Raw genomic sequence first — 11,247 nt, forward strand, 5'->3', positions numbered from 1 at the left:
TGTGAGTTTAGCCCCTTCGATTTGACCTAATTGGTTGGTGATGATTCTCAATTGGAAGTTTAAAGGGCTACTGCTAACAATTATACGAGTGATTCGGCACCACATTTTTACCAAAACCTTAAGGTGTTAGGTTTATGGGTCATCTCACTTATAAAATGTTCAACCTCCACTTTTCTTAGCAATGTGAGACTTAATACACCTCACACTTGAGGGTCATTCAATTCTTTATGCTCTTTATGGGGCAGCCGAAGGATCATCCACATTTGGGTTCAGAACAACTAAACAAAAATGAGTTGGACACCACATCATAATCCAAAACCTTAAGACATTAGATTTATGGGTCATCTCACTTATAAGGTGTTCAACCTCCAATTTTCTTAGCAATGTGAGACTTAACACATCTCACACTTGCCACAACAGTTTCCATCAAAATTCAAACTCGAGTTTTCCCAAACAATTTGTCCTAAGTCCAATATCTTACTTAACATATTTGGGTTTGGGTTTCTACTCTACTATGTGCATATCGGTTTGATATTCATTTGTGCATATTGGTAGGAACATGTCATATTCATTGTTCATCCTTTGGTATTAGTATAAACAGCAATTAATTAACTATATCAATTTGGTATTAGTTTTTAGGAAGTTATTTGGCCAATTCTAATATGCACAAGTGACTTGGGTCTTACACCATGCACCATGCACACTTAATGATTCACAAAATAATGTTGGATAATTATTTTGAGGCTGCCAATAACACATAGCCAGTTCTGTCATTGCCTCCTTGAAATTGAATTTTGGCTACAATTAATCATATACTGATTTGAATTTTTTGAACAATCTCATCATAATCATATTTTATTTATAAGGCCAAGATGGCATGGAGTTTACATGGTATTTACTAATACTATTGATACAACAGAAGCAAGTGGCACAGTACATACTATAGTACTACTAATAAATAATAATATTCATGAAACATCACCATAGAACAGTATCCTTATTGATTCTTCAAATAAATATACTTCCAACAACTATTTTTCAAGTCATCTAAATTTCATTTGGTATCTTCTGCTTACTGCTGCTAGCCTGAAAAGTAATCAAAACAATCAATGTCACAAATTAAACATAGTACTCTAATATATAAGGAAGCTTATTTACATAAAACATGTTTAAATATGCTATTAGTCCTCGCAAATAATGTATTTTAGTTTTAGTTCGTGCAACTTTTTTTGTTTGAATTTGGCCCCCACAAATTATAAAATTATTGCTTTTAGTCCCTGACGTCATGTGTGATCCAATATTATTATACCACGTGGCCCAATAAGGTGATGTTATGGACTAAAAACATCCGTTTTTGAATTTGCAAGTACTGAAAAACCGAACAAAAAAAACTTAAAAAGACTAAAACAAAAAATGATATGTTTTAGGGATTAACATCATATATAAACCTTAGCAATAATTTGTTCATATTATGCATATTAGCATATAAATGTACCTTCTTTTTAGGCTGAGATTTCAGCTCAGTTTTCTTTGGTGCTGCTGCTTTGGTGACTCTAGTTTTAGGAGTGGTTCCACTAGTTTTGACAGCAGGTTCTTTCTTAACCTGACCTGATGGTTGAGAGTTACCAGATTTCTCAATAGGTTTCTCTGCTTTAAGTGAAGCCATTTTACACAATATACTCTTCTAAGGATATAGTTTTCTAGCTTCAACTTAAATTATAGTACAACAAGATACACCTATTTATAGCAAAATTTTAGTATTATGCTATATCATCAATTTGCCAGTAAATGGAATAAACTGAATTGTCAGCTTATGGAGAGATTCTGTAGTATATGATACTTTACATAAATCAAGCATATTTTACTGATATTTTTTTATTATATTCTATATTATAGTTAGATATTGCATATTGCATGTTGAGTGCATCATATGCTGATAATCTAAATTCTGAAACCTTCTTGAAGACTAGTATTTAATTTTCTTGTCCTAACTCTTAACACTAGATCTTTATGTAGCACACACATCATATCGAAGGCGTGTCTGATGTCTGACACTGATAAATTTGTCATGTTTAGTGACATTTTTCGTTCTGAACTATTTTATTTAGTATGTATCCATATTGTGGAAGATTAGATGACCAGATAACTTGCCATTAGGTTGTCCAAAAATTGGATGAATCATTAAGTTGTCAAAGATACAAACAAAAACTTCATCGATCTGAGGTTGAAGGGGAAAAAAAGAACCATTAAACTCTCAAATAATATGCAAGTTGTTGATGCTGAGTAACACAAGTTCATAACTGGTCTGAATTTCTGATATATAACAGACAAAATACAGAATGCTGAGAGAATATGCATTTACTAAGGAATATAACTTTTGCAAATTGAAACATTACACCATTGTACAATCAGATGAAGTCTAACTAGTACATTTGGTTTTTCTCCATAAAGAATTTGGACTAAATTCTACAATCATCGATTGTTTCATTTCATGTCAATTATTCACAAGGAACTAAGATATTTCCCTTACAATTCAAATTGAATTAACTCTTAATTTAACTAAGGCAGTGATTGGAACAGCCAATCTTGAAAATAAATACTATAATCTCTTTTGATCTATGAAGCATTGACGCATACACGGCTCGCACCGACATTGACACTTCTTTCTAATAATATAATAATTAGAGAAAATAATTGAATATAACCACATATGTCGGTGTCGTGTCTGAAACCAGACACGCCTATAATCAGAAGTGTCAGTGATATGCATAGCTTCTAATCCATTAAGTTCTTAGGCATTTAGGCTGTCCCATCCTCAAAGCTAAATATGCAACAACTCTGTATCCAACAAACATTACAGTCAATGCAGCCACATCTCCCCACATATTACCAATCTCCAAACACTTAATGGCTGGAAAATCTCTTACCCTACAATGCAACCCTTGTCTACATTCATAGATCTCATTTACTGAATACTGCACCCCTACAAGCAACTTATAACAGTAATGACTGAAAGAAAAGTACTTTAGCCAAGCTATAAAAGAAGGCATTTTCTGAATGTAGTAACCACCAGCTAAAAGAAAAACCAACATTGTCACTGAAGCTAGAGTTGTGGCTTGCTTAACATCCATTAGAATTGCACCAAGTGCTAAGCCTATTCCTTGAGAGACTAGAACATTGAAAAGCATGATCAAAAGGGTTAACACAAATGTAACCAAAGAAGGCTTAAGACCACCCATCCAATAGGTGATGGTTACAAAGATTGTTGGAAGAACAAGCTCCATTGGTAAGTCTCCTACCATCCTAGCAACATAGTAGGAGGAGAGATGGTACATTCCTGATGATCTTTCTTTTTTTAGCATTGGTCTATCAAGTGGAAATGCAAAGATTGCATTAAAGAGAGGGAAGAATCCCCAGAAGATCGAGAAGAAGAATAGTAGTCCCACCTGTTACAAAGGGGAAATTATGATTAATTAAAGTGACACTGATGACCATTTTACGACAACTCTGAGAGGATTTGAATTGTATCCCTTGAAGTTAAGGGTGCGTACAAGGTCAAACTCTTAACATTGAGCTGACACATCATGTACAAACGACAGAGTCTATGTCACCGAGTGAAATATGATACCTGATCTTGTATGTGTGAGGGATCAGAGTGCCACCAAAGGAGTCCAGAAAGAATGGACACAGACAAGACTTGGAAAATCTTTAAGCCAGAAAAAGATTCATGTCTCCTCTCTTGTAGACCCCTCTTGAGCAGAACCTTGAATTGCTCCCACCAGCTAGTGTTCCATTGGTTTTCAGAAGAACCTATCAAGCATTAATAATGATCATTAAACTATTTGGTTTACATTATCGACCCAGATACATCAATAATTTAATGAACCTAAAGAAATTTTTTTTACTTATATACGAGACTAGAGAAAGTACATAATAACTTGAAAAAGAAAATTTCACATACGTCTGGATGTTCCTCTTGATGGAAAAACCAGTGGTTCAGTGTTATTTTGCTGAATATCTTCTTTAAGAGCAGGGTATAAGTTTTTCTTATAGGATGAAATTAGTGACTGTTTCACTGAAGCTTGATCTTGATCATGCTTCTCTATCTCATCATGTTTCACATCAGCAACTATGCCTGCAAAATCACATAATCTAAAGCATTAGAATTTAGAAGTCTCACTATTATATCTCTAACAAATTTCCATGCAGATCTACTATTGTCTTGGGCCTAAGGGAAAATCATCAACCATGCTTTAATATGTTACTAGTTACCACCATTTTTATTATTTTTATGCATCAAACATATTGTGCAGTTATTCTAGGGAGGTGAGTTTAATTTCTTATTTTATTAGTTTTTTGCACATCCAAACAATGAAGTTTTATTATATACCTCTTCATTTCATTTCATTCCACCGCATACCACCAATCCAAATATAGCCTTGGAGTTGTGATCACATGAATGATCATTAGTGTCACTGTTATTAATAATTTTTTATATTTTTTTTAGTAATGTTTAGAAGTTGTAATGAAATTGGGCTAAAAGGAATTTCTCTTTTCAATTTAATACTGCTTCCAATGACCCAATCCTTTTCAATTTGTCAAAAGATATTTCACTTCATTAGAAAAATCTCAATCCTTTTTCTGCACCTCCTTTATTATTATTGATTATTGATAATTCACTATTTAAGATTTGAAAATGGACTTCACCCAACAAATAACGACAAGTGTAAAACAAATTTCCCCTTTCAATATCACTCCCAAATTGGATGTCAATTTTGTTTAGTGACATTGACATGCACAATAATATCCCAACCTTTTTCTTTCCCATTTTGTACTAAAATTATATAAATATATAATTTTTAATTTAATACCAAAAAAAAAGAGCAACAATGCAAAAATAAAAAATAAAGATACATTTTGATCCATCACAATTTTCTGACGATTCAATTTAATATCTTACAAAAAAAAAAAAAAAAATTCTTACAAATTAAAATTTAAATTAAGTTTCTGAAATTTTCATACTAAGAGTAATTTAATCCTTGAATCGTTGTAATAGAAATTGTCGATAATGTAAAAATTTTAAAACTTTTATCAAAAATTGAATTAAATCATCAAAAAATTATAAAGGACCAAAATGAATTATTATTCAAAATAGAAAATAATTGCTTACCATTAGCAAGGTCAAGGAGAAAATCAGCAGGATTAACAAAGTTAAAACCCGGAACAAATCCAACAGATCCAAGATAATCCATAACCCGACCCGCATTACCACTATAAATCGGGTACCCATCAGACAAAACCACAACTTTATCAAACATCCTATACAACCGGCTCGAAGGCTGATGAATAGTAGTAACAACGGTTCGACCGGACCGAGCCAATCCTTTAAGAACCGAAACAATAAGTTGAGCCGTGGTCGAATCCAAACCGGAAGTTGGTTCATCCAACAACAACAAACTCGGGTTCACCAACATTTCTTGTGCAATACTCATCCGTTTCCTTTCTCCACCGGAGATTCCTCGGAAAAGTCCCATACACCCACCGACAGGAGAATTTCGACAACGCGTGAGGCCTAATTCCGTAATTATCCTCTCCGCGTGTTCGATTTTCTCTCCTCTGGTGAGTGTTTTGGGAAGTCTTAATAGAGCACTGTAGGTTAATGTTTCTAACACTGTTAAGTGAGGGTAAACGACGTCGTCTTGTGAAACAAAACCTATTTTGCGTTTAATGTAGGATGAGTCTGAGTTTCCGTTGTATGTTATTGTTCCGGTGACTTTTCCGGTTAGTCTTCCGGCTAAGGCGGTTAGTAGGGTGGTTTTGCCACTTCCTGATGGACCCAACATTGCAGTTAACTCGCCTGGTTTTGCTATTCCGGTGACTCCATTGAGAATTTTTCTTGTTACTTTTGATTCTTTTCCCAAAACACAACCGTTTTTCTTTTGGTTTGTTAAGGTTATGCTGTATGAAACATCTTCAAACTACAACACAAACAAAAAAGTGTGTGCATGTTAGTTAAACTTGTCAAACTATATACCAGATACATCAGTTATTCAATTAATGAATTTTTGCTTATAATAGTTGCCGGACGAAGCAATTTTTATCTGTTACCTAATTTTGTTAAACTATATATCAGATACATTAGTTATTCAATGAACTTAATCTGCATGACATGTAAATTGATGAGTACTTACTTTGATGGTAACCGGACGCAAGGATTGAGGTAGAATAGAAAATGATGTGATTGGTGTAGTTGGATGAGAAGGAATATTAATGGCGTTATGATCAATATCCAAACTGGGTTTAACTTTATTAGAAGAAGAACCTTCTGGCTCACCATGGATAGAGATGGTTTCTGTTCTGTTTGTGTTTGGTGAAATGCTATTTGGTGCATTAATAGTTGTTTCTTGCTCAGGGGGCATCATCTCAGATATATATGATCAAGTTTTGTGGGTTCTAAGATGAAGAAGATAGAGAATAAACTCAAAAAAACATAATGAGGATTGAAGGTAGGAAGAGAAGAAAAGAGTCACATGAGAGAAGAGGTATAAAGGTGAGTTATTAGTTATAAAGTGAAGAACAAGGCACGAGAAGCACACAAAGATGTTATTGTATGATAACAACATATATATAGTCTTAGGAACAGAGAGGCCTCTGTTCTGTTCTGTTCTGTAGCTATAGTAACTAATACTGTTTTAGTTTTTATGTTCAATCATGTTTAGCTCTCTTTGTCAATGCTGTATTTTGAGTTTATGAATTATAATTAACTTTAAATGATAGAAAAACACTTGTTTAGTAACATTTTTTTTATTTATGAATTTATAATTTATTTTTACTAGCATATATTATTTTGATAAGTTAATTTAAATTCTTAACTTATACATTTTCTTTCAATTTTATTCTTATGAAAAAAATTAAATATTAATTAAACACATATTTATGTTATTTCATATTTATAAGTTAGTTCAAAGGTTAAATTTACAGAAGTATTAAACACACTATAAATTCAATTGCTTATTTTATAAGTTATTTACTATAAACTAATTGACTATATGTTATTTTTTTGTCAAAATTACGGTGGCAAAGAGGGCGGTACGTCCAATTTAAGTCCGTCCAAAAATGGGGTAGGGTGGATTAACTTAGATGCTTGAGCTCAAAATCTAAGTACACCCAATTTCTTGACGTGTTGGTTGATTGACCGTCACACCCCGGCTCCCTCACTTATGTGTGTGAATTTATAATAACTTTGCCATTTCGTTTATCTATAAAAAAAAAAATCCTTGAATCATAATTATTATTTTTTGAACAAGAATCATATTTTTTTTTTTAAAAGTCCAATAGTACTACTTTTATGATACTCAAATTTGTACATTTTATTATGCATTTATGATTATTCAATAGTAATTACTCTCATTCAAATTTATATATTTTTTTGTAATAAATTTTTTATATTTTCTTTAATCTAGTGAATTAATCAAATGAGTGTGAGTAGGAGAAAACATAGTTGAATAGACACAAGAGTTTTGATCGTAAGATTTAGTCACACTTATGTAAATAATATATGAATCATAATTTATATATTATTTGATTATTTAAATAATATATATTATTTAATTATTTTTATTCAATTTTATATGAATGATTTATCGAGTAAACAACTATTTTAGTCCCTAAAAGTGTCACTAGCTATCATAATAGTTCATGAATCATCAAAAATATTTAAAAGTCCCTGAATTTAACTTCCCTCGGTCATAATAGTCATTGACATTAAGTTTTGTCACTAAACTGTTTATTGTTGCTGAGGTGGACACTTTGTTGACCATGCTGACCCTATGAAATGTCATTTGACTTTCAAAAACTTTTGCCACGTAACCAGGGACCAAAATGAAGGTAAACTAGACAAAAAAGAAAGATGGACGTTGAGAGACTAAAACGACCAAAGTGAAGGTAAACTAGACATTGTCTTTTTTTTTTTTTTTTCAATATGTGATTCCTAGGGAGAATAAGTTGTTGGATTTTGTTGATGCTGATGGATCGTTGGGTGGTGAAGTTGTGATGTAGATGAAGAAGATGAAGATGAGTTTGTTCGTTTTTTCGATAGATGAATATAAGTTTGGTTTCATTTTGGTCTATATTATACTCCATTTTAATTTTAATCCCTACCTATGTGGATTGAGTTTTTGAGTGAGATCTGTCATGTCATGGTCGCATTAATCAACCAATAAGACATGTCATCAAGTTCAAACGATTTATCATCAAAGATAACGTCAGAGACCTCATTAACTAACGGATGTTCAATTCATTGACTTTAAAATAAATTTTAACGATTTAACGATTATTATGACAGTGAATGACACTTTCAATGATCAAAATGATTGTGTATTCAACTCTTGTGACCAAGAGTTTCTCGAATGGAAGTAACAATTGAGAATATATAGATGTAGAGAAAATAGAATAATGCTGTTTTTGTTTTGACCTATTTTCTTTTCTTTTCACTTTACAACGGGAAATGAACTGTTGATGGATATAACGGCGTTGCTTTCAATAGAGCCACGTGTATGGAGGACATATATATGATTTGTTCATTGTTATCCTTTTTTGTCACAAAAGTATTGGAGATTTTTTAAAGTTAAAGTAAATTATAAAAGTTTCTAATAATAGTAGTAATATAAACAAATTAAACATGTTCAGGGGCCAATATAGATTTCATCATATCCACTCGTCCAAAGTATGTGAATCTGATCTATTATTTGTATCATTATTTATTATTTATCTTTTACTTTTTCATCACATCACTAATTCTTTTTTCTTTTCTTTTCTCTTCTTTTTTATATCTTTTTATTTCCTACACAGCTATACCTCATTCGCACAATATTTTGATACACAGTTTTTTCTACATTTTGTTTAGTTATTTTTAAATAAAGAAAACTACATTAGTTCTTTTTCACAATGGTGATTGACAATGATGTCTAAATCTATGACCTATATACTTATTAGATTTTTTTCTTCCTTTTTAATATATATAGTGGTGAAATTCACACATTAAGGTCCGTTTGATCTGCAAAATATAAATACTGGACATAACAGTACAAGACAGAACAACACAAGACAAACATTTAATGTATTGAACAATCTTTGTGTTGTATGATGTTTGGTGGACAAAAGATTATTTTGGTATTTTAGACAACTTGTGCTGAGGACAAAAAGTTGTCCCGTGATTCTGTGAGGGACAAAATTTTCTGTTTTTGTCATGTCCATTAGTTTGTCCAGTATCAGAAACAATTTTAAAATCAAACACAGTACATCAGAAGTTGTCATGTCCAGGCTCTTGTTTTTTAGCAGATCAAACGCACCCTAATTATAGGAGGAGTTTTATAAATACAGTAGAAACTCTTTAAATTAATAATGTCAGGACCGGAGAAATTTATTAATTTAGAGAGTTATTAAATTAATAATTATTAATTTAAAGAGTTTTTAAGTAATTATATTGTACATACCAAACAAAAAGACAAATTAGTGTATGCCTCTTAGAATTACGTTGCAGCGAACCTTGTGACTCAACGTAAATTAGTAACTACTGTGTTCATATGCATTGGAAATCAATAATGACTTTTGAAGTACAGTAAATGTAAACAAGAGGAACAAATGTGTTTAATATATTTTTTTCAGTTTCTATGAATTATTAATTTATGATTTTCTTGGGACCGAAAATTATAAAGGATCTCCTGAAAAATTATTATCTTATTATTTTATCGAATTTTTCAATTTTTTACATTGGTCCAAGTGGGGCCCGGACAAATTTATTATTTTAAAAAATTTATTAATTTACCGAGTATTAATTTAAAGAATTTCTACTATATTCTCTTTTCAACGCTCTGTCTAACACTCACTTATATTAAGTGAAATTGATACAAGTCTCATATTCTTCCACATGAATTTCGCGAAATAAAAAAGTTGAATGTTAAAGAGAGTGTTGAAAAGAGAATTTTAGAAGATGCATATTGCAAGTTTGAACTTGCGTTGATAAGAAAAGCTCTATGTGCATAGAACATGGGGGCATAAGATTTAGAAACTTGTCAACTTTCAATTTAGTCATGCTTTGGTAAACAAAATTGGTTTATCATGAAAATCCCAATACTCTTACCTCTCGGTTGTTCAAAGGTTCTTTCCTCAAACTAATTTCTTAGTGGTTGCCACTGGTTGGTATTGAACATAATCCCAGCTTAATTTGTGTGCATGCGCGGAAACTTATGTTCTGCAAAATTTGTGATTATATCAACATGCCGTAGAGGATGCGCGGAAACACTCCATAAAATATATTATATCGAAAAACACTCCATATAATATATTAACTAAAAACTTTGTGAAAAAATTATATAATTTACTTTATTAATGTCCAAATATTTGCAAGTATGTATATCACACACCTCTTATGGAGTGTTTGTCGTCTTCAACCATTCACCCAACTCTCAGGTCATAGATCTTAGGTCCAGTAAGGATTCACTTTTTGTAAGAATTATTTCTAGAGATTTTTCCTCTATCTTAAACAATGCTAATGCTACTGTGGACCACCTTCACAAGTGGTCTATCGTGGACAAGTGATCTACCGAATATGAATTTTACGAAATTCACTGTTGGATTGAAAGTTTATAACGTATAGATCATCCATAAAATTTTTAAAATTTTATTAAAATCATTTGATATGTTATTGAGACACATAAAGATTAACAGTTTATTAAATAATGTAAATCTTGATGGGTCTCAATAACATATCAAATGATTTTCAATTTTTCTAAATTTTTCTATGGATGATCTATATGATATATAAACTCTCAATTCAACGGTAGATTTTAAAAAATTCGTATTCGTTATAATATTATTTTGGTCTACCATAAACCACTTAAACAATATGCTTTTTTTCTCCCTCGAGATAACTTGATAAGGGCACGAAGGTGTCCCGGACATAGTATAGTGTGAAGCTAACAAAAGGACAGCTAGAAACACTTGTCCATCCCCTCTTCTTTTTTTCCATCAAGATCCTTGTTTCATTAGAAACATTATCAAATGGTGCAAATCTAAAAGCTACCATAAAATTTTGTGACTTATTAGTTGTTGCTATGCTAAAGTGAAGCATCCACTATAAATTATGTCATGTTCGTTCAGTACGTTTTGGCTTTGTGCTCTTGTAAATTAATTTAGTGCATAATGGCCTATGTATGCATTAATTCTTCCAAGTAGGGAGAGATTCAC

General features: G+C 31.7%; 1 protein-coding gene and 1 long non-coding RNA gene across 2 annotated transcripts; both read right to left on the reverse strand.

Annotated features, from left to right (window-relative positions):
• Positions 1 to 825: 825 nt before the first annotated feature.
• Positions 826 to 1,732, reverse strand: LOC123920080. The gene is made up of 2 exons (XR_006813415.1): positions 1,496 to 1,732; positions 826 to 1,086 (listed from the first exon to the last, which is right to left on the reverse strand). It is a non-coding gene; the product is annotated as an uncharacterized LOC123920080 (long non-coding RNA).
• Positions 1,733 to 2,333: 601 nt separating this feature from the next.
• Positions 2,334 to 6,733, reverse strand: LOC123920084 (ABC transporter G family member 21). Its single transcript, XM_045972219.1, has 5 exons — positions 6,192 to 6,733; positions 5,171 to 5,978; positions 3,962 to 4,135; positions 3,629 to 3,810; positions 2,334 to 3,446 (listed from the first exon to the last, which is right to left on the reverse strand). The coding sequence occupies exons 1-5, from the start codon at positions 6,420 to 6,422 to the stop codon at positions 2,784 to 2,786; spliced, it is 2,058 nt and encodes a 685-aa protein (XP_045828175.1). The 5' UTR covers positions 6,423 to 6,733; the 3' UTR covers positions 2,334 to 2,783.
• Positions 6,734 to 11,247: the final 4,514 nt, after the last annotated feature.

The sequence above is a fragment of the Trifolium pratense genome, linkage group LG1 (assembly GCF_020283565.1).
Source record: "Trifolium pratense cultivar HEN17-A07 linkage group LG1, ARS_RC_1.1, whole genome shotgun sequence".
Taxonomy (NCBI): Eukaryota; Viridiplantae; Streptophyta; class Magnoliopsida; order Fabales; family Fabaceae; genus Trifolium; species Trifolium pratense.